The sequence below is a fragment of the Thamnophis elegans genome, chromosome 5 (assembly GCF_009769535.1).
Source record: "Thamnophis elegans isolate rThaEle1 chromosome 5, rThaEle1.pri, whole genome shotgun sequence".
Taxonomy (NCBI): Eukaryota; Metazoa; Chordata; class Lepidosauria; order Squamata; family Colubridae; genus Thamnophis; species Thamnophis elegans.
The window spans coordinates 63,768,184-63,792,655 of NC_045545.1; the positions used below are offsets into that span (position 1 = coordinate 63,768,184).

General features: G+C 37.1%; 1 protein-coding gene across 1 annotated transcript in view; it reads left to right on the forward strand.

Annotated features, from left to right (window-relative positions):
• Nucleotides 1-24,472, forward strand: part of LOC116508587 (receptor-type tyrosine-protein phosphatase V-like) — a 55,676-nt gene that overhangs the window by 15,362 nt on the left and 15,842 nt on the right. The window contains exons 8-24 of the mRNA XM_032217197.1: nucleotides 378-647; nucleotides 1,652-1,921; nucleotides 5,914-6,183; nucleotides 7,084-7,353; nucleotides 7,607-7,879; nucleotides 9,123-9,395; nucleotides 11,033-11,305; nucleotides 12,907-13,179; nucleotides 13,758-14,039; nucleotides 14,135-14,269; nucleotides 14,366-14,576; nucleotides 14,878-14,945; nucleotides 16,154-16,280; nucleotides 16,662-16,709; nucleotides 17,319-17,412; nucleotides 18,607-18,697; nucleotides 20,262-20,338. Coding sequence (XP_032073088.1) covers nucleotides 378-647; nucleotides 1,652-1,921; nucleotides 5,914-6,183; nucleotides 7,084-7,353; nucleotides 7,607-7,879; nucleotides 9,123-9,395; nucleotides 11,033-11,305; nucleotides 12,907-13,179; nucleotides 13,758-14,039; nucleotides 14,135-14,269; nucleotides 14,366-14,576; nucleotides 14,878-14,945; nucleotides 16,154-16,280; nucleotides 16,662-16,709; nucleotides 17,319-17,412; nucleotides 18,607-18,697; nucleotides 20,262-20,338 — 3,305 coding nt within the window. The remainder of the gene's footprint in view (nucleotides 1-377; nucleotides 648-1,651; nucleotides 1,922-5,913; nucleotides 6,184-7,083; nucleotides 7,354-7,606; nucleotides 7,880-9,122; nucleotides 9,396-11,032; nucleotides 11,306-12,906; nucleotides 13,180-13,757; nucleotides 14,040-14,134; nucleotides 14,270-14,365; nucleotides 14,577-14,877; nucleotides 14,946-16,153; nucleotides 16,281-16,661; nucleotides 16,710-17,318; nucleotides 17,413-18,606; nucleotides 18,698-20,261; nucleotides 20,339-24,472) is intronic.

The window sequence follows — 24,472 nt, forward strand, 5'->3', positions numbered from 1 at the left end:
GTCTCCTGCTTTTGGGTGTGCATGTGTGTGTGTACTAGAAGATATCCAAGGTCCTTTCCAACTTTTATTTAGTTATTCTGTTACTAATTTTAGATTAGATAGATAAAGCATCTATAGGGAGAACATGCAAGCATTAGCGGGTTGTTTTTATGCACAGTCTGTTCCAATAATAGTCTGTTCAGAGCCTTGTGATCAAGACTTGCCTGAGAATCAACTAGTCTCAGTTTAGGATTCCTTGTTTCCTTTAGGACAGATGTTACTAGGCAACTGGTTAGGAAATTTCTAGGCAACTGTCTAAGAAATGACTTTGGTCAATTGTAAGAATTTGCTTATAATGTATAACCTCTCTGATGTTGGTTCCTTTCTCCTTCCTTCAGATCCTTTGCCTCCAGAGCACCTGAAACTCAGCAATGATGGTCATAGAATGAGGTCGCTCCATGCTTCTTGGCAGAATCCCTTCAAAAGCGGAGGCGTCTATGTAGGAGCTCTTCTGGAAACCAAGTCCCAATTAGTGATTAAAAATTTGACTCTGGCAGAGGCTAATATCACCTTTGAAATGCTAATCCCAGGACGTCAGTATACTCTGAAGCTGGCAAGAGTGGCTGGACCATTTCAGTCTCATGTTCAAATAGTTAGTGACTGGACATGTGAGTATGCCGCCATTCTCAGTGGTATGTGAACCAAGCATCTGTCTCCATTGTGACACTTTTCAGCTATGCTCAGTTACAGTCCCATCACACCAACACCCCATTAACCATACTGGGAGATGCAGTCAAACGTATAAAATTATTGCACTGATGAAAAGTTGTGGCAGAGGATTTCTCCTTTTCTTGTTTGACTTTCAGTGAGTTTTATACCCACAAGTAGAAAAAGTATTAGCAAACATAATCATTTCATTGTAAATAAAGACAGGAAGAGGAAAAGTAAAGAGGTAGAAATGAGGGAATATTTGTGAGTTTGAACTTTGTAAGGATCCAGCCTGATTTTTGCTGAGGTAGGAACTTGATTTGATTTAGAAAGTAACAGTATTTCATCCAAATTCAACAGATTGCCCAAGATTTCAGATATCATATATGAGTTTTGTTTTTGTAATTTGTTAAAAAAGTAATTTTATCACCATAATTCATATTAATAGGCTAATTGTATCTTAATTCATATCAGTAGTTTACAATTAATAGTTTACGAGGCAAATCCCAAAGGTGCTTTTTCGGGAGGAAACTGGATTTTCTGGATGGTGGGGAATGGAAGGATTTATATCATCCAGTCAGATCTCAAGAAGCTTCTTGAATGAGAAGCAAAACTTCCAGAAAAGTCCACTTGCCTCTTGAAAAAGCACCTTTGGGACAACCATGACCTGGATGACTGAGAATCTCCATGGACATTTACAAGGGAAGAATAAATCTAGGGTTCCTATATCTGGATGGGTTTTTGTATCTCTTTTCTGTTATCTATCTGGATATTTATAGCCCAGAAACAATATATTGATTAAATGACCCTTGTATATGTGATCTTTACTACTTTTATTGAGTGTTCCAAGATATGTCACATTTTTACTTAGAAATCTTTCCTTCCAGATCAACATCTCTTAATCACCTGAATTCTCCATCCTGGAATGGTACAGCTTAGTAATAGATAAACCTCTTACTTTCAGATCCTTTGGTGCCATCAGGAGTGATGCTGACTAGTAGCAGGTGGGCTGGCAGCCTTTTTGCTTCTTGGGACCAGCCTCTGGGTGACAGTGACCAGTTCTTCCTGCGATTCTACAGTCTGGAACATTCTTTGCAGAGGAACATCACAATTGGGCCAAGCATGTTAAATTTTACATTTGAAGGTCTTCAACCTGGCAGTCAGTACTTTCTGGAGGTTACAGCAATGGCAGGACCTTACCGAGCTTCATCTCAGGTGGTTTCTGCATGGACATGTGAGTATTCAATGTGTTTCTGCAAATAATGAGACTTTCCTGAACACACAGTTTTTATTGTAGACTAAGATCTCAGTAAGGCTAAGAATGTAATGTGTGATGTCGAGGCTACTCATGCATAAGCTGTTGCAATATCCTTGCTCTTGCTTGACAAATTACAGTAATCTTTCATTTCCATTAACCTGCAAAAGGAATTTAGCATTTATCTTGTTACTAGGGGAAGCATTTATTATCATCTTGTGCTTAGCGGACAGAACATTCCAATAAGATGAACTTTAGGAATGTACAGTATTTAAATAAAAATATATTTGAAGTTATAGCTATTGTAGTGTCATCCCCCAAGTTCTTCTGTGGTGTCTTATTATGGTAATGAGATGCTCCTTGAAGAATGAATGAAGAATGTCAGGTGTGCATATCAAGAAGGAACATTCCCAGCAGGATCACCCAAGATGTGAAGATTTTCCTAGCTGCTCAGCTAAAGCAAGCAGACAGTTAATACTGGTCAGCAGCAGTATAGAGAAGTATTGAAAGTTTACCTCACTGACAATAACAAAAGAATAATTTCATACAGTATGCAAGAAGGAAATTGCAAATTACTCCTGCATTTTATCAAGATAGGTAATTGGTTAATTAATGCCATCAGGTATTGGCATTAGATGATGACGAGATGATGGCCTCTCATTTCAAATGGCACTCAGCATGCTATTGAAAAATTGCTGATGAACTTTTGAATACTAATGGTATTTATGATGTGGCTAAATTAAAAATGTTAGGATGTTAAGATCATGCTGCTATGCAGAAAAAAAAGCATAAGACAGAATTACAGTGACAACATGGAATATAGGAAGCGGGAATATAGGAAAACTCAACACCATGAAAAATAAATGGAATCAGCTAGTTATTGACATCTTAGGCATCAGTATATAGAAATGGAATTGGACAGTCAGAATATAATATTTACTACTTGAGATGTGAATACAAAGAAAAAGTTCATATCAGAATGATATAGGAAGAGCATCACTTAGGTATAATACAATCAATGATTTAATAATGACAGTTAGACTTTGGGAACAATCCTTTAATACGAAGATTATTATCTAACCTTGAGTTAGTATACTGAAAGTCACAAATGGACTGTTAATAACTGAGTCAAAGAAATCAAATAAAGATGGAGTCTATTGAAATTTTATATGGTAGAGATGACAACTTCCAAGTTGTATGTTAGAAAATATTCCCTTTTTACAAGAACTCCCAGTACTGGAAGGTGAAGTTCAATTAACACTTTGATAATTATCCATTTAGAAGGCTTCAAAAATAAATATGTCTACGTAAGTATTTTTCCTTAGTTCTAAGTTGCTTTTCCCCTTGATTAGTTTCCACTCATTGCTTCCTGACAGAACAATCAATCAATGGAGCAACTTGCCTCCAGAAGTTGTGAATGCTCCAACACTAGAAGTTTTTAAGAAGATGTTGGATAACTATTTGTCTGAAATGGTACAGGTTTTCCTGTCTAGGCAGGGGGGTAGGACTAGAAGACCTCCAAGGTCCCTTTCAACTCTGTTATTCTATTCTATTCTATTCTATTCTTTAGTGTGATCTGATCAGTTTCAGGCAGCATTCCCCCACCTCCCCTTTGTAATAAACTACTTAAGGTCACAGCTCAGCTTGTTAACTTGTAGTATGCTGCCTGGAAAAGCATCCCAGAAAAAAGAGTTAGCTTCTTTAAGCAATTTCTCCAGCCTCCAAGGGGGTAAAAAGGAGTGAAAATAGGTCAGGCACAGGACCCTGCATGAGAGAATTTATTTGAACAAGATAGCAACAACCAGTGATCTTTGCAGCATATCTCTGTGTCTGTGTCTGTCTCTGTCGCTGTCTCTCTCTCTCAACAATAAAGACAGTGTTTGCAGTAGTGAATGCCTTTTACGTTTCTTGCCAATGTGTACTTGGAAGGACAGCAATGAAGACAAAATATATGCAAATATATGTGTAAGTACAAAAGATTAGAATTGTGCAGGTGATGGTGTTCCTTGTGAAACATGGACTTTGAAGAAACAGGGTAAAAAGGAGTATTGGATCTTTTAAAGTTTTATTTTGGAGAAGACCTTTGCGAATACCATGGATAGCCAAAAACCAAAAATAATGGGTCATAAAGGAAATCAATCCAGAATTCTCATTTAAGGCACAAATGAAGATCTAACTCACTTCAAAAGTTTATAATGGTAGAGAATGTGAAAAGAAAGAGAAGAAAAGGATGACTAGCAGCAAGATGGTGATGAGTCCAATCTTGGGAGATCTGAGTGGCCAGGTTGGACAAGAGATCTTATTGGAGAAGGTCTATCTATCTGGTCACTAACAGTTGATACCAAGTTGATGGCACATAACAATCAATCAATTGCTGTGATTGATTGGATGCTCATTTTAATTTTTCCCCTTTGTAATAACTCTATGAAGGCCTCATCTAAGGCATATATATATATATGCTGATAAGGAGGAGAACCTTGTGGCTCAGTGGTTAACACATCTGCCTAAAATGTAATACAGCACAGGTTCTAATCCCAGTAAGGGTATGGCTAGTTGATGAGAGCTAAATAGATCTATACTAGTCTCCCTTTATTTATTTATCAGCACAAATACAACACACACAAACACACACACACACACACATATAAACAACACACACATAAACAACACACACACATATACATATACATCATATACATATACATCATATACATATACATATACATATACATATACATATACATATACATATACATATACATATACATATACATATACATATACATATACATATACATATATATATATATATATATATATATATATATATATATATATATATATATTTAGAATTTTAAAAATTATATACAGAATTTATATCCTGTCATTCTGACCATCATTATGCTTATGATCTTTTGGACTTCAGTTCCTATACTAGTGTTTGTAGCTACAGCCTCTATCAGGCTCAGTCAATATTCGGATTGCTGGAGATGGAAGACAACTAATCTAACATTAATCCTGTATTATTCCTGGAATTGTATTAGGGCCATATTTTTATTTGCTACCAGCTCACAAACATGTTTTAGGTTGATTTTGGCAATATCATAAACTTTGGATTGAAGTGCTATAGATCCAGGAAACCTGTGGCCTTTTAGATGTCCTTGCAGAATTCCTGGTGACCATAGAATAGTAGTAGTGATGATGATGATGATGATGATGATGATGATGATGATGATGATGATGATAAGTTGATCCCTAGGATGCTGACAGCAACTCGTATCAACCATTAGCGCAAGTCAATGTTATTTGTGATACATTTTAAAATGTTCAGTTGAACTTAGTTTCATGTTTAATGAATAAAAGAAATAACAACAACAATAACAACAACTGACAGACAGACAGACCGTCATTTGTAACACAACACAACACAGATATCACAGTTATCGAAAACTGAAGCAAAAAATTTATTAACATCACTGTACCAGGAGACACCAGAGTCAAAGAAAAAGAACTGGAAAAAGGTTGTGAAATATTGTGACTTGGTCATCAAAATGAAACATGGAACAGTGATACCCATTGTGACTGGGACACTTGGTACCATGTCCGAGAATTTTATAAAATACATCAAAAAAATTGCAGCTTCCTGCAATAACGTCAGCGGAACTGCAAAAAACTGCACTAGGAGACTCTAGGTAACTCACCCCTGCTCTACTGTCTTAGTTACCTGCCATTAACTTATGCCAAGTATCTTTTCATGTTCATATGTTATATTATCAAGATAATATTTAATTCATATTATGAAAGTCTGCTGAAATATATCCAACTTTGCAAATCCTTGAAAAGAAGAATGAATCCAAGATGTCACAGAGCTGTTGAATATGTTCTGTGAATCAGCTGTTGTGAGGTTAATGCATCATGCCTGCCTTTTTCTAAAATCTGACTCTGATGTGCCAACCTTTTTATCACTATAGATCCTCTATCTCTGGCAAATGTCAGCGTGAAGGGCAGCCAAAATCCCCAGCAACTGATTGTGAGCTGGATTGAATCGGGAAGAGGACGAGGATATTGGGTACAGCTCTATTCAGAGGAATCCCTGTCCATTATACAGAATGTGTCTGTACCACATGGAACCACACAGGTTACTTTAGATAATCTGGTGCCAGGGACTCGGTATCGTGTTGAAATTGTCTCCAGAGCTGGACCTCACTACATTTCTTCTCAAACAGCCATTGGCTACACAGGTATAATGTAGGGTTCCTTCTGCCTTTTTTCCCTTTCTGTTTATTCTGACTGAAATAGGTTGGCACTACATATTTTTTTAAGAGGCCCCTCTCCAATTGCTGGTTTTGACAGAAGGAGCAGAACTGCTATTGTTTCTTGTCAGTACCTTATTTTGGTGCATTATGAATGAGATATTCAGAGCTAGATAATCATTAGTTCTATATTTTCTCTCCCTTGCCTTTTGAATTTGCACCAGTACTATCCCTATCCCATACAATGACTTATTTTAGAGGAGATCAGACAGTCATCTGTCGGGAATGTTCAGTAATTATTCTCTACTTTACAGATCTTAAATTAAGTGGATTAAACCAATATCACTTTTTGATAATTATCCTTTGGATTATTTCTGTTCTTTGTACCATGATCAACCCGCTACAGGTAGTCCCTGACTTACAACAGTTCATTTAGTGACCATTCAAAGTTACAACAGCATTGAAAAAATGACTTATGACCACTTTTCATACTTATGACCATTGTAGCATTCCCATGATCATGTGGTCGTAAGTTGAGGACTACCTGTATTTACTGTTTGTAGTATTGTTAAATTTACATCTTCTCTTCCTGATTATTTAAACACTCAGAGTAGTTTACAATGACCCAGAGTCGTCATAAAAGACAATACTGGAAGAGGAATTAGCCTTTAGTTCCACTAAGTCAATAAATGAAACGTTTACCTTTTCTAGTGTTAATATTTACATTCCATATTGTATTCATTACTATCTAATACTTCCTTTTTCTTGCCCTATAATTATATCTTATTTATTCTAATGGGACAATAAAAAACCAATGAGACTTTGCACTTGTCTAATAATTTTTGTCCAGCAAACATTTTCTGATGTCACCTCTGCTGCTTCTTCTAGTGCCCATGTTGCCACTTTCTCTGAAGGTAATCAGTCACAGTTCTTCAGTGTTATCTGTGCAATGGAAGCCCCCAGCTGGGCAGAGAGACGGTTATATGGTTTCTGTATCGAAAGAAGGATCTACAGATACCAGTAACCACATGTTTGTGGGGAAAGCCAGCACCAACGTTACAATTGTGGGACTGGCCCCTGGGACCTGCTATCTGATCGCAGTGTGGTCACTGGCTGGACCCTACAGCTCTGCTTCCCGGAACAGCTCAGCTTGCACAGGTAAGTGCAACACCTTGATAATTGATCTCTGAATTTGTCAATATGGCGCAGTGAATGAATTCTGATGCAAAAAAAAAGATTTCTTTAGACTACGTTTCTCATACTGATGGATCCTAGATTGCATGGACTTGCCTACTCTTCAGTTCAGTCTTGTTCACACTGGAAGATAATGATTAAATTTCATAGTGTCACCACCATGTATATTACTGTACCATGAAGAGAGCTTCTGACTGAATCTTCTTTCTGATTGCAGCTCCTGCTGCTCCTGTGAACCTGACTCTGAACAATATGGGCAATTCATCTGTGCTGTACACATCTTGGACTGAGCCTCCAGGAGGACGGGACCACTACAGGATGATCCTGTATAGCCTGGATCCTCCAGGCATGAAGAGAATTCATGTCATTGGCCCAAGTGTCCAGGATTTCCTTTGGACAGATTTGCCATCAGGAAGCCATTTTGCTGTGCAGGTTATTTCAGTGAAAGGACATGCTGAGGCCTCCTCCACTATTGCTGCTGAGTGGACATGTGAGTCTGACAGTCTAGGCTGTACTGTTACCCATAGATATGAGACTATAACATTATTTGATCAACTCTATTCTCCAGATCATTTTCCTTACCCAACTCTTCCTCAGTGTTTTTTTCCATTTTCCATTTTCTTTATCCAACTCTTCCACATGGTTGACCACTGATCTTTAGGTCACATTTCATTTCCTGAAGTTTACTAAATCAAACAATTGGATATATCCCCAAGTTGACAAAGTTTTTATTCTTCTTGACTGATTTGGTCCCTTTTCTGTATGTAATTAGAGGAAAGGAAATTTAGGTCTTAATAACAGAAAGTACTAATCTGTAAATGTGTTTGCTCCGTTAGATTCAAAAATCCTATCAACATTGATATACATTAAATCCTCATGTGCATTCTGTCGGAGACAAGATAGGCAAGCTTACATATTAGCATATTGATGTGGTCAAGATCCTTTCAACTGTGATGGAAATAAGAGGGTGATTTATTCACATAGAATGGTATCTACAGCAAGTTCTTACCATTTTCAGTTGTTAGGTTAATTTCACTTTCACTGTCTCAGTTTGGTGCCTTGTATTGGACTTCAACTCCCATAACCTTCAGCCAGCATGGTTGGTAAATATAAATGTCGATGTTTAACATAACTGAGAGATACCAGTTTGAGAAAAGCAGGGTGATTTTCCTTTGGGAGAAAGGAAAATGAACTATGAGAAGTATGTGTTCAAGATTAAGTCTACCTGATTCAGGTTAAAGCTAGAGAGCTGCTGACAGTAAAATAGTGAGTAGGAAGGTTCAATGGTTTGATTTAGTATAGATCAACTTTCTGATTATGACTTTGACCAGTCTTATTGATAATTGAGTATCAAATATAAGCAAGATTGATGCCTATCCTTCTCAACTTTGTAGTTCTGCCATTGTTCAAGACTCTCCTATTTGCTCAGGATAAGAGTGTTAGTTATGTTTGCTATTTGGTAGATTTAAGATATTGCTCTTGATTGCTGGTTTAAATCTTTTGTATTTTTGTCTTGTTTTGTAAACTGTTCTGTTTTGTGTGAAGTACAACTTACATATCTAATAAATATTTTTATTTGTATATATACAGAGAAACATAATTAGTAGTACTACACATCATATAGAATCTATTGTATCGTTACCACCTTCCCATGCCCTGTAGCCGCTATGTGCTGCCATTTATGTCAATTACTGTTACTCATTTAATCAGACAAATTCTTAATTACTTTACAGCTCCTCTGCCAGCTTCCTCTGTGCAAATCTGGAATGAAGGGCACCCAAACAGGCTGCATGTGGCCTGGGCACCAGCTTCTGGAAGACTGGATGGCTATGAACTGAAACTGTACTACACAGGATCCAGTACTTTAGTAACACAAGCACATCTTGGAAGGGATGCTACTAATTTTACCTACTCAGGTCTGACATCTGGAATCAATTACTTATCTGAGATTCTCTCAAAGGCTGGACCTCATAGGACTTCAGCAGGGAATTTCAGTGCTTGGACAAGTGAGTAAATCATGACAGCATCCTGCCCTCTATTACTGACATATATGATTCTAAAATACAGCCCCTTGTTATAATGATTGGCTTCTCATATGTGTAACTTCAATTGTAGACAGTAAGGTTTCCCCAAAGCAATTTATACTCTTACATGAAAATAAAATGAATTTACAAGATAAAATAGATAAGTCTGTAAGACAAATAACTACATCTTGGATTACCATTGTCCTCATCCTAATGAAAAAACAAGTTATACTAATATTTTCCCTTCTTGAGTGTTTGGTAATCTCTATACTCTTCAGAAATACCCAACTACATTTTTTTTCTTCTAAGGCTGGTCATGTAAGTTTCCACCTCAGTAAACACCCTCCCAAAAACACATTTCTTCCTCCACCATAAGAAGTTACTAGATAAATAATGTAAAAAAAATCCTTCATCAGAAAAGAAATAAATCAGAGTCCTCAAACAGCACCTTTGCCATATATTCCAAACACAGTAGAATTGTTATGAATAAAAATAACCCAGCGCAAGTGAGTCCCTGATTCTTCAATTGCTCTTGTAATTTTGAAAATGATAAATCACCTTACTACTCTTGCTCTTGTGATCCAGAACAAACACAGGATTCAGAAACTGATTTAAACATAGGCCAAAATGTGTACATATGGGCAAGATTTTTTTAATTTAATAAACAAGTTTTATTTGCAGTTTCATTCCAAGCAATGCCATATGCTGTCATTCTGAAGCTAAGAGAAATACTGGTCCTGAATTTCATTTGAAAGGGCTGACACTTCCCTCACTTAGGTCAAATCAGGAATAATATTGATCTCCATAGCTTGCATAGTTTCATAGGAAATTGTTTGCATCAGTAAATATTAGAATCAAGGAGGCCAAATATACCCAAGATTTAATAAACCCAGTAGCAATTTTAATACAGAAGATTAGCATCTGCTCCCATGGTCAATTGATTAAATTGGTCAATTTAGAAATGGAGCCTCAAAATTCTGCTTGGTTTCAACTAGCAAACATCTGATTCTGTTCTTTTGGCAATGTGGGATATGATCCTGAAATAAGGCCTCAGGGAGACAAAGTCACTTCAAATAATAGCTGAACTATTATCCATTTTTCTAGACACAAAGGAAATAGTTAAATCTTCTTCTTCAGTTGCTAAGTTATGTCTTGCTCTTCATGGAGCATAGCGTGCCAGGCCCCCCTGTCCTCCACTGTCTCCCAGAGTTTGCCCAAAATTATGTTAATTATATTGATGACACTATCTAACCATCTCATCCTCTTCTTTTGCCTTCAGTCTTTCTCAATGAAATTTAAATCTATCATCAATAGATCATAGAATGTTACAATACAATCAATAATTGCTGCATCTAAGAACAGGTGTTTGGAATCCATTAAATCACTGGCAAATACATTTGACATGTCCAAAAAGTACTGTGTCTGACTCTCCATCTGGGATCTGAGCTGCTGCTAACGTTATACTAGAAGGAAGATCTAACACTTAAGTAACAGTGTCAGTAATTCTTTGCTGGCAACATCCATCATGTAAAAAGCTATAAATTCATACAGATTTGTTTGTTAAATTAGTATCTCCTATTGATACACATAACTTCCATTTCCCTTTCTCTTCTGCCCAGGTCCTCTACCTCCTCGCATGGTGCTTCTGTCAAATAAAGGACATACTGACAAGCTGAGTGCTACCTGGGAACCTCCCGCAGGAGATCAAAGTGGCTATGTACTTACACTCTATAATGCTGCATTGGGCATTGTGGTAGCCAAGGTATCTGTAGAAAAGGACATTACTAATTTCACCTTTGGAAGCCTCATCCCAGGAAGTAAATACTTGCTGGAAGTTGCTTCCATAGCAGGGCCGTATCGGATATCATCAGGGAACACCAGTGACTGGACATGTGAGTCTGAGTTTCTTCATTGTCCACATATGGACATTTCCAGATAGGAACTTTAAACACATTCAAAATCCACTTCAGAGCTCCTGAATCTCCCAATGTCAGTTGTATCTGAAGTTCAGTCAATTTATTACCAGCTTTGCTGTGGAATATTTCAAACTTTAGCAAAGCAGGGCTCCCCCCTGCCCAAGCAATATATCTCTAAAATTTATAGGCAACTCAGATTCTTTCACCCTCGTCCCCTGCAATTCCTCCCTCACTTTTATCTGTACTCCACTTTGAAGGTGGAAGAAAGAAGACAATCAGCCCTTAAGTGCTTTTCAAGAATGAGGAATGGAAAGCCTAATATGATGAAAGTGTCTTAACTCTTCTTGGCAATTTACATTGGTTCTACATTTGGTCTAGTTTTCCTATTGACAAAGTCACATGCTGCCCCACAGAAAATTGATATTTAGTAGTGAGTGATTAGGAGAAAGGAGGAATTGTTTTTTTTTACTTTATTTATCCATTTTAATTCAAAATTCTGTTCGAAATTGCTTGAGAGATCAGGATGGAATAAGATAAAGAGATACACAGGAATATATGAATGATGGAAGTGTATGAGCCCCTAACTCAGAACATACCAACTTTTATGATCCTGAAAGCCAAAATGATTCTCCATCTATGCTGTAATGATGGTTGATTATCAGCTGAAGTTAAATTCAGCTTTAGTAATTTATAGCATTGATATCAGTCAATGAATCCAAAATGATTTGGAAAAAATTGTGCAGGCACTGAGTATCTGAGTCTGTTTTTTTTCTGGCTTCTGAACAAAATATGGAGAACTTTTTGAAAGACAGCCCCTAATCATTTCTGCAAAGAAAGATTTAAACTGAATAACTTTTTTAAAGAACAGATTTAGATTTGTAAAAATGGATTTAATCAAACAGGTTTTGGTTGAATGTAATATTGTGTAAAACAGCACCAAGTCCCATTGTTTTTCATGAAATTATCATTAAGTCAAAAGAACTGACTTAAGTCTTTAAAGACGATGTGAACATCTTTGTTAAAAAAGCCTGATATCTTAAAAGTTGTAACATGTTTGTTTTAAAAATAGCAACAGCAATAACAATAGCATTTAGACTTATATACCACTTCATAGTGCTTCACGGATCTCTCTAAGTGGTTTATAGAGTCAGCATCTTGCCCTCCAACAACCTGGGTCCTCATTTTTCTGATCTCAGAAGGATGGAAGTCGAGTCAATCTAGAGTCGGTCAGAATCAAACACCTGATAGTAAGAAATTAGTTAGTCTGCAGTACTCATTCTAACCACTGCACCACCATGGCTCTTCCTTTAACCTATTGGACTGAATAGTTTCTGAACAGTCTTTCATGGACAAACTATTCTTGGGCAATGTTTCCGTTATAGGTTTGGAGATGATGCAGTTCAACTGAGTTTTGTGTGTAGTTATAGAAAAATGATTGCGCACCGTGCACCAATTTCTGTTACAAACAAGTAGGAGATGATTGATTGTTTAGGGCTTCATTGTAGAATGTCACATCAGCAGTATTATTTTTGCAGCTTGTTCACTCTGTATTCCCCCCCTTTTTTTTTACATACCAGACCCATTGGTTCCCAGGAAGCTCTTTGTAAAGGTTGAGAAGGGAAATCCTGCATTGACTGTGACTTGGGCAAAACCTGTCAGCAAACCTGAGCGTTGCCAGCTGCAGCTGTGGCATCCAGGAAATAGCACCTTGTTACAGCTTCACACCTTGACTCAGTGGCAAGTCCGGCATATTTTTCAGGGACTAGTTCCAGGGAGAAATTATTCTATATCACTCACCTGTGTTGCTGGACCATATAAGGACAGTTCTGAAATGATAGTAATGCCAATAGGTGAGTATGTGTTCATCTTTCGGAGATATTCATATTTCCATCTTCATCCCCAGACTTATCCTTTTAGTTGGAGTATCCTGATCACTGCTAGAACATCATAAAATTGGTTGAGGCTCAAGAAGCAGAAGAGAACCTTAGGCCAAATTGTCAAGCACAGTATGCTAAGTCATGCAATTCAAATCCATGAGAATTCAAGGGATACTTTCTTCACTTTGATATAGAATAAAGAAAATTTCTCTGGCATTTATATGGATATAAGAAGCTTCCATTAAATTGTGCAAGTATTGTAGAATCTTTTACAGCTCATCCTTGCTCAGATGGATCAGTTAAGAGTTTTAAGAAGCAAGCCTGTATATGGTCCAAATTCCAATGATCAGAATCGGGATTGTCATACATCTGTGGTACAAAGCATCTGTGATTTCAGTGGCCTTTTGCTTCCACTAAAATTGTGAACAAAATAGTGTGAATTAGGCAGAATTTGTTCTATCCCATTTTTTCCTGTATTGCAAATATTTATTAACTGTCATAGAGACAGATAAGTTTGAACTTTCTCAGTTGATTGTGTCCTGTCTCTCTAGAACCCAGTCATGTGAAGAACCTGCAATGTCTACCTGACACCACCAGTATGTTTCTAAACTGGACAATCATTGAGAGTGACATTAAATCTTATGAGCTGACTGTGAATCCATTTCCAAAGAGAATTCTCCAACAACCAATACTAGCTTTGGTTGTTTCCCAAACTAATATTACTCTGGTAGAGCTGACTACAAATACCTCCTATCAAATCCAAATTAATGCTGTTGGCAGAAATGACATAAAGGGCCCATCTGTGACAATCGTGTGCAACACATCTGTGGAAGGTATTGATTCTATTCTCACCATTGATTGTACCAAGGGTTGCAGACTTTGTTCTGCATCTATCAGTTCCAACAACATTTCTTATTTTCTGCTGCAGTTCTTCCACCTCCTGTGAAAATGGACCTCCCACAATTTGATGCCAGTTCCAGAATTGTCATTTCTCCAGATATGTTCAGTGAAGAAAATGGTCTCATAGAGTATTATGGAATTATTGTCACAACCAATGAGTCTTGTAAGTATCTACCTCTCAATGTGCTTTGCTTGGTATGAGAGGTTTCCTAATTTACCTATGACCTTAATGCTGCAATACTTGTTTCTGTCTTTCCAGTGCTAAGGCCTACTCAAGAAATCATTTCCCACACATGGTATGACCACTATTACGGGCAGGAAGACTCATATTTGGCTATGCTGCTGCCAAACCCATTTCATCTTAATGAGAGCACCAACCTCAAGGCTTGGCCAGTGTCTGTGGGTGGAGAAGATTGCAGCCACTCCCGAGCAACTTGCAATGGAAAGCTGAAAACAAATACACAGTACAGGTAGGCATGTAAGAAAAATCATGCTGTAAAATACTAGAGGTTCATTTCATTTTAATTGGTCATCACCTAGAAATCTTTAGGGAGTTTGAAACTAACCTATTTCCTTACTGAAAGTATTTAACAGTCATACTAGTCCCATCCATCTCCTAGATTTTTGTGAGAGTAAAAGTATAAATATGAGAGAAGCATGTCCAATGGTTGAACTCTTTGGAGAGCTGGGGATGATATAAATGCAACAAATTACTGAAAGTGTAAGTCAGTAAACAGAATCATCAGAAGTTTTATTTCAATGTTTCTATAGGTTCAGCATTGCTGCTTTCACTAAATACAGCCAACAGACTCCAAAAGTGTCCTTCACAGCATTCTCAGGTAAGTTGTATTTTTTGGTTAGATTTTGGATTAAATAGATGTCTACTTTCTATCTAATTTCATTAGGGTTTCTCCTCCCAAATATTCAAAGAAATATGTTAAATTATCTCATTAAATTACCAATTGTCCAATCTTTTGCATGTCAATCCAGAAATAAGTTTCCATATTACTGCCACGTAGGATATATAGTATCAGGTGCAAGTAATCAGGAACAGGAATTGAGTTCAAAACACTAAAAGTTTATTATATGCTACCTATTCACAAAAATCTGATCTACTAATGGTCAAACCAAATTAATGCTAGACAAGGGTGAACAGAATTCATGGGTGCTGGACTTGGGTCTCTTGTGGGAGCACAAGTCCAAAATTTGACTCCACCTTCAGGTTCAGCCTACTCATCCCCTACATACAGAAGGGATGTACATTGGAGTTGCCATTAACCAAATAAAGCTTGCTTCCATCACTTCAACAGGACCTGCCCAGTCAAAGTCCAATTCCAAGAGAATCCATGTAACTTTATCTGCCAGATGCCTAAAATATTCCTCACAGCAGCTGTCCAGATGATTGTGTGGATCATCCTTCCAGCATAGAATAATGTATTTATTCTTGCTGGAGGGCTGCTAGGTGGCTAGCTGTGGGTGTGATAAGACTAGAGAAATAACTATGTTTTGGAGCCCTGGTACAATCCTAAATAAGGGGCTCTTACTTGTCTTGAATGTTCTTGTAGGTATCTCTTCTGAACAGGCCTTGTAGGAACAATATTGCTGGAAAATCTTTTGGCTCTGTGGGCCACACAGTTCACTCAGCGACATTTCCAGATTACATCTGTGCAAGTGCATGTACAACCCCCCACTTCTTCTCTGTACCCATCCTGTACCAAGTATGCATTGTTCAGTTCACACAGTATCTTCCAGCATCATGTCTTCCCAATCAAACTATATCAGACTGTTCGTCTTTGACCGTAATAATGGTTGATCGATTGTTTGATATCTGAATACTACTGTTATTCTATTCTACTATATGGGATATGGAATTGTTCTTATGTCCAATCATTTGTCTTTCCTTCTAGGACAGTACTGTAATGATAATGCTATATTAGTGCTTTCTAATCAAATTACACTACAAATTATTTTGACAGTATTATTTTTTTCTGGGCCTGAGAGAAAATCACTTTATACAAATGTAATTTTTCCTTGTTTTGATATCTAGCAGCAGCTGCTTCAGCAGATTCTGCAACTCTGCCTGCCCCAGTTGTGGCTGGAATCATTATGGGATTCCTTGTGACAGTCACAGCCATTTCTGTATGGGTTTATTGGAAACATTTAAGAAAAAGAAGGTAATAAAACAAAATAAAACAATAAAATATAGGATTATCTACTTTTGAGCTGGGCATGAGAAGTGAGTGGAATTAGTATAAAAATGGTCCTAGCTTAGATTTTTTTAGATAGCTGATTTAGCTAAATGTGCATGTTCTATTCCATGATATAAGAGATAGTTGAATGGCACCACAAGGTAAGAAAAATGGCTCAACAAGAGTCTATCAAAATGCAGTTATGAACTGTTGCAGAAAGGAAGACAGGGAGAGAGAGAGAGAGAGAGAGAGAGAAGGGTAGGAGGGAGGGAGAGTGAGTGAGTGAGTGAGTGAGTGAGTTGAAGTACATTTGGAAAGACATACCTCTTTACCAAAATAATAGCAATTTCCGTGTTTTGATTTCAGAATAGAAAAGGGTAATATACCTCAAGAAATGTCTATCTACAGTCTCAGGTAGGTGAAGCAATGCTCATCTTTCTATTCACTTAAGACAGATATTAGATGTTGTAGAATAGATACGCCAATGTTTTTATGAAAGAAACAATTGTGACATTCTCAGAGCTCTGCTCATAGGTTTGATTTGCTATGAAAAATTATCTCCAGGTCAACTTTAGGAAGTTAGAAACAGCATTTGATTTTCTTTCGATATCTTGTCCCACAAGAGGATTCTTAAACTATATCCTTAAAACAGGGCTAAGCAATCAATACCTAACCATTATTTTCTAGCATAGCCAAAGCTTTGAGATAACAGATATTACTACTTTTACTATCATAAAAAGTATAACTGAATATTGAAGTCCACAGCTATAGTAAATTCCAAGTAAAAACAACTTGTGAACATCTAGGGAACTAAACTCTCTGGCATTGCAATAAAATCCAATTAATTTTGATTCTATTGCAAAACAAGTAGTGTATATGATAGCTTAGGAATTAACTAAAAGAAACATGAATTCTATCTAGCTTATTGTATATGTTGGTTATGTCAGCCATGTGACATCTAAGATGTCTGCATAGCACGTGTCCTGTTTCATTGCTCTCTGAGCATTTTTTAATTCCTTGCAGGAATACCCATCGGCCAATCCCTCTGCAAAGTTTTAGACAATATTATGAGACAAGGACAGCAAACTCAAATAATGGGTTCTTTCAGGATTTTGAGGTAATGATTCTAGGTAAAATTCTATCCAAACTTAACTATGGCCATAATTAAACAACAGCTTTATTCTTTCTAGCTTATGTAATGCTAGAATGGAAGAAAGAGCTAACCAAACTGCATCTATCCACTGCATCTTCTTCAATTTGATGCTCTCTGGACTATTCCCCCCCCCCCCAAAATAACCCTTCCCTGTTGGCTTTTTAAAAGTCCATTTAGATATGCTTATTATATCAGGCCATGGGGCAGTTGGCCTCACAAGCAAGGAATTCTAGAAATTGAAGTTCTAACATGTCTAAAAAATAGTAGATTGGAGAAGGCTGGTCAATTACAGGCAAGCCAGATAATTAATACAAGCTACTGCATGTCCTAATCTATGTACACTATCTCCTTTCTTCTTGCTTCTCATAGCTGGTAATTTAATCTGTAAGGAATGTCCTTTCTTTAATAATCACTAATTCTGCCACAATATTAATTGCACCCCAAAGAACGCTGTATTTCATGGAGCCTATAACTATCAATATATTCTCTGTTATAAACAGTATACAGGGATGAAGATTGCAATACAGTTGATTCCAGAAGAGTAACTATTTAAGAATATCAGCAATTTGAGGTTTACAAGATATGAGCTATGGAGGGTGGATTGTGGTTCGTCTCTGATGGAGTCTTTGCTTTTTATAAACCAGCTCACCAAGAATATTCCTTCACAAACAAGTTTTGTCCTAAATGAGTACTGTAAATTACTTCTCTGTAGGTGGTAATAATTGTGAGGAAAATGTTCTATGATACAGTATCAAATAGCAGAGAGTCGTTAAATTTAAACTCATTTTTCAGCTCTAGAACATACATTTTTAAACATTTAGCAGAGGTTGTGGAAAAGGGTGAATGCATCTATTTCTTGCATTTGATCCTTTTTGTTTTACAGTTGGTCAGCTTCAGTACCATGAAAAATATTTCTTTCAAATATATCTTAACAACTGCCTTTCCAAATTCATTCTACATTTTTAGATCCCTTGGAATGCAATTCCCATCATTCCTAGAAGCATGGATATTGGCCGTGCTAGCTTATAGGAAGTGTAATTGAAGATATCGAAATGATGCTTTTTTCAGATTGAAGCTTGGCTCAAAACAAATGGGGAAAAATATTGAGAATATGAGAACTATACTACAAAGGATTTCCCCCCTTTTTGCATTGTACAGGAGCTGAAAGAAGTTGGAAAGGAACAGCCAAAAACAGAAGCTGAAGTTCCAGCCAATGCCATCAAAAATCGATATCCCCATGTTCTACCATGTAAGATCACAACAGAAACATATTTTTAGCATTTGCTTTTCTTTTGTTTCAAATTTTTAAAATTATAGGTACAAAAAACAGAAAGCCAGATAACTATAAACAAACTCTAAATAAGGGGAACAAACAAACGTAACACAGAGAACAAGGAAAATAGAAATCAAGATAATGAAATATCTGAGCATATCACCTACATAGTAAATATTAAATAATATAAGAAAATTTCAAATCAAAACAGAAAAAACTTGATGGTATACTACCATGAAATCTGCGCCAAAGCAATATATTACATCCATTTTTGCAGGGGAAAAAAACCACTTTTTTGAGAATGAATAAATTACACATGTCTTGAATCAAATCCTTAATGCCTGTAATAATAATGCATTTCCATTTTCTACAAATTATTTGCTTAGTCGTTCTCCAACATTTCTCAAAAGCACATTCTATATTTTTAAACATTATTTAAGATAGCATTAACATCCTTTCCCCATGAATTTACACACACACACACACACACACCCCACACATTTTGTAAATATTAGTATATCTTTTCATGTGACAACACTGAAGAAATGACACTTGGCTGCAATGTAAAGTAGTGAGTATACGGCTTGTATAACATTGTAAATGTGCTGTCCCCTCAAAATAACGCAACACACAGCCGTTAATGTTTAAACTGCTGGTGAGGTAGGTAGGTAGGTAGGTAGGTAGGGAAAGATATATAGATATATAGATATATAGAGATATAGAGATATAGAGATATAGAGATATAGAGATATAGAGATATAGAGATATAGAGATATAGAGATATAGAGATAGATATAGATTATATTATTCCAAAAGGAAGACAGTAATTCATAGTAACCCTGAAATGTTTTACATTGCTAAAAAGAAAATCTGTCACCCATGCTTTCAAATTTTCTTTAAAGCAAACTCAATGAGTTTGCCAGATTCACTTAGCGACTGTATTGCTAATTTAACAATTTCAAAAATTCATTTAACAACTATGGCAAGAAAAGTCATAAAAAGGGGAAAAACTCACTTAACAAATGTTTCACTTAACAATAGTAATATTGGGCTCAATTGTGACTATAAGTTGAGGACTACTACTCAGCATTTTGATTCTGCTCTTCAGTAAAAATCTGATTTTTTAAAAAAAGAGGCACAAGCTCATACAGTAGAAAATAGATTAGTTAATGCTTTATAGTATTGGACTAGGATTGTATACATCCAGGTTAAGGCTATCTTCAACCATAGATTCCCCCTGGATGGGAGGCTCACTGTCAGTCAGTGTCTCTTAGCCAACCCTCTTCAAAGGGTTGTTGCTATGGAAGTTTGGGAAGAGAAGGCTTTGTATATTACTTTAGGATTCTAGGGGAAAGAATACATACCTATATACGGCATTTCCAGGTTTTGAACTTGGGTTTCATTGCTTTAATAATGCTGGTTCTCATATATTTACAATTGTGCACATAAACTTGAAAAGGGCTATATTTCTGCAACTATCTATGTTGTATATTGTGTAGATCTTCTAAAACAACTCTTAACTCTGTTTTTTTTATTATAGATGACTATTCTCGAGTCAAGCTGAGCCTGTTGGATGAACAGCCCCATTCTGATTATATCAATGCCAACTTTGTGCCAGTGAGTTCAAGTGCATTATCTTGGCCCCACATTTTATATTAGGAACATTATGTTAGTCTCCCTGTAATAAGAACTTCATGTGAAATTTTATAAATGAATTTAGCCATTTATTAGATTTGGCTATCTGATAGAAAGCGAGTAGGATATATAATGGGTAATTGCATTAAAACTGAGTAGATTTTCTTGGCTGACAAGCAGTAGGACAATAGAAAATTGGGAAGCAAAATCATATACAGACAATTGTGACAACTGTGGTGCCCATGTCCATATAATGTGGTTGTATATAATAATGGCAATAAGCAAAGCATAAAAGAAGGGATTTAACTAAAATTTAACTAAAAGAAGGGATTTAACTAAAATTAGAGGGCATATTCATCACATACCCTATTTTTCAGATTATAAGATGCACTCCTCCCCTTAAAGTGGGTGGAAATGTCTGTGTCTTATAGAGCGAATATTGCAGCGGAGGGAGGTTCGTGTGGCGCCAATCAGCTGTTCTAAGCTGCGGGGATCGCTACCACCCATTTGCCGGCAGAAAATGAGCCGCGGCGATCCCCACCACCTAGAACAAGTGATTGGCAATATTCCAGGAGACCGATCCAACCGCCAATCAGCTGCTTGGCAGTGAAAGCTGTAGTGTTCCCCAGCGGCAGTAGCAGCTCGGCTCAGTTGACCAGTGGTGGGTGCAATGGAGCGGAGCTCTCATGAGCCATGTGCTGGGGCTGCGATAACGTGCTGAAGCGAACCAGGCTTCACTGTTTGTTGCAAGGATGCTAGCCAGATGAATACCAGATGGATGCTGGAGGCGGAGGCAGATTTTTTCCCCTTTTTTTCCTCCTCTAAAGCTAATGTGCATCTTATAGTCTGAAAAATATGATAGTTCAAAACTAGTTAGTTTTAGTCTAATTCTAATCACATCCTTTTTGTTGAATATCTTTTATCCTTTATATAGTTATAGAAGATTCAATATTTGTCTTCAGTAAGATAAGTAGAAAGATTATACCAAGCCGAACAAGGCAAAATAAAAGAAAGGGAGGCTAGAAAAGAAAGATAAAGTTTTGTGTGCCAGATATTTTGTTCATAATTTGCTGAGAAGGCAGCTCCACATATAAACATTCTTTCCTGGATAGTTTTTTCTCCTTAATTTGTCCTTAAGTTAAAAAAAAGTTTGAACATTAAATACAATGTCAAATATGTCATCTATTGGTTTTGTAATAAAAAAAGATGCTCATGTTTGAGCTTTCAAGTAGCAAATGAAGGCTTACATTTTTCTTATATGTATATTTTTTATTTAAAAGTGTAAAGCTTCTGTTATAAGAGGGACGGGGATGGGGTGACATCACAGCACCCAGGCAATAAGAATCATGTAAAATCAGTATATTCTTAAACATGTGGAAATTGGATTTTTCCACCAGAGATTAATCCCGGAGAAGGATAGGTGTGTTTGGATTTAATGCAGCAAGGGCTCTCCTGGAGCAGCCCTGTTGCTCTAAACATGTTACTTCTCTCTTCTCTTTTTCTTGATAATTGCAGCTGTATGTTAAAAAGATTGGATGTATCCTCATGCCTCTCTGGTGATCTATCCAGGTAAAGGCTACCGTCCCCCGCCCCCCACATTTGTGTGTGTGCATGTAGTAATTTATATTTGCATGCACATGCCTGTCTAGTTATACATGGACAGTGTATGTATTTGCACAGCAGTCATGTTTGCATGCCTGTGTTAGAATAACTGTGCTTAACTTGCACATTACCTTTCTCATATAGGATCAATTTTCCTTAGCAGAAATAAAGCTATATCTCCTTTACATTCTGCATTGGCTTAAAGCAATCAGCTAGCCACTGCTGGAATGAAGCTACAAGATGGAAATGATCCTGTCATCTCCTACAGATCTTTGGTCTTCCCTACCCACCTAAACAATTCCTATGCTTCACTATTCTAGGCAGTGGGAGGCATGGTAGAAATAATAACTCCCCACCCCATATTATTATCCATGCAACTTTACATTCCTGGCCACTGGACTTTAGACCAGCATTTCTTAACCTCAGCAACTTTAAAATATATGGACTTCAATTCCTTCTGGGGAATTCTGGGAGTTGAAGTCCATACATCTTAAAGTTGTTAAAATTAAACAAAAAATTATCCAGCGTTAACTAGAGATGAGATGAGATGGAGAGGAATGGAAGACTAACAAATCAGATTATGCAATTGTATTTCTATTTGAACGAATGGTTGAATTATCTTAGTTTTAATGTAAGGTACAAAGCAGATAGAATAATGAGACCTGGGACTGCAGAGGGATGAATTAATGGCATGATGGTTTTTCGTTCCTTAAAACAGCCATGGGACAACAGGGAAGTTTGGTTGAAAGTGAGAAAGGAAGAATACATTGACTTAACCATTTTCTACAGTGGACACAGAGCATCGCTTAATGGGTGTAGCAATAGTAATATCAATAGCACTTAGATGTATATATTTCATCATAGTGCTTTACAACCCTCTTTAAGTGGTTTACGGAGTCAGCATATTGCCCCCAACAATCTGGGTCTTCATTTGACTGATCTCAGAAGGATGGAAGGCTGCATCAACTTTGAGCCAGTAAGAATCAAACTCCTGGCAGTGAGCAATGAGTTAGCCTACAGTACTACATTCTAACCACTACGCTACCACTGCTCTTATTTCGAACTAAGGCAGGACTAAGATTAAATCCGATGCTCATCCTGTGGGAGGGTTTGGTTTGATCTCCTACCCTTTTGGAAGGTAAGGAATATGAAAGATAAATTAAAACTATAAACAGTAAGCTGAAATGGCTGATCTGAATGCCCAGTCTTTGCTACAGAAAATGAACTTTCATTGTCTACAATATACAGTAGTGGCAAAGTATTCTAATAGGATATATTAAGTATCCCTACAGGTGGGATCCTACATCTAGAGAGTAACTATATATCTACTTGCTGGAGACTATTTTCTGAAGAATTTTCCAGCCATGTGGGCATGAAGTTTCTGCCCTCTGATACCTTCTAAGTGACATAGGTGTCCATAACTTCATGCCAATGTATTTCATCACTTCTAGAGCTTGAAGCACCACTTGACAGCTTTTCATCGCTATCTACCAGCATTTCTGGGATCTTTGAACTTTATCAATGTCTCTTAGTAGACCTGTTAATCATATAGTAATCACTCTGGGTGAGAATGGGACATTATTCAGATTAGCAACTAGCATAAAAATAAAGGTTTGGCTAGATTATTTGACCCTGCCTGACCTATCTTTGCTCTGGGGGATGAGTTGACACAGCTGTTTGGCACCTAGCAAAGATGGATGCAACAAGCAGGCTCTTATGGCTGAGGCCAAAGTCTTGTGCATTGTCAATAAAATAAAATCCCTTGAACTGTTCCCCATGGGTTTGGAGATGTGCTCCATATCTTTACTGTCTATTCCAAAACCAGAGCTGTCATAGAAATTACTGGAGGGATCTTGAGAAGGTCTAGAGTGCCTGTGGAGAATGCCATCCTAGAGCCTCTATTGTTCTTAATGATTTTATTAAAGATCGTGTGAAATAGAAAACCTGTCATGTTAGCTACTGAGAATAACTCTCCCAGAGGAAGAAATGAAACTGCCAAAGCAGGAATTCACAGTTTTAATGTTAGGTAGAACCTTTAGTCAAGATCAACCCTCTCAAAGCCAGCAAGAGATGGCAAAAGGGCGAATTTAAACTTAAACCATAGTCAGGAATATTTGGGTTGATTCCTGTGTACTGTCATATATGGCTTCATACCAGAGGTGGGTTCCTACCAGTTCGCACCTATTTGTTAGAACCGGTTCGTCAAATCTACCAAACCAGTTAGAAGAGGTTCTACCAGTGGACACGGAAAGCAGGCCGCACCTACAGAAGAGGTTCCAAAAATTTTTGAAACCCACCACTGCTTCATTCATATATAAACTTATGAAGTTTGTGAGCTTTCTATCATAAGTTAGTTACACAAATTCCTGTATACTGTAATATTTGGAGAGTTGAAATTTTCAGCTTTATCTCTGGCAGTTCCATGAGGAAATCCCTCAGGTTGGGATGGAGGGTATTGCATAGTTTTCAAAATAGTAGAAATGGTTTGCTTTTTGAAAGAAACTGATGGATTTA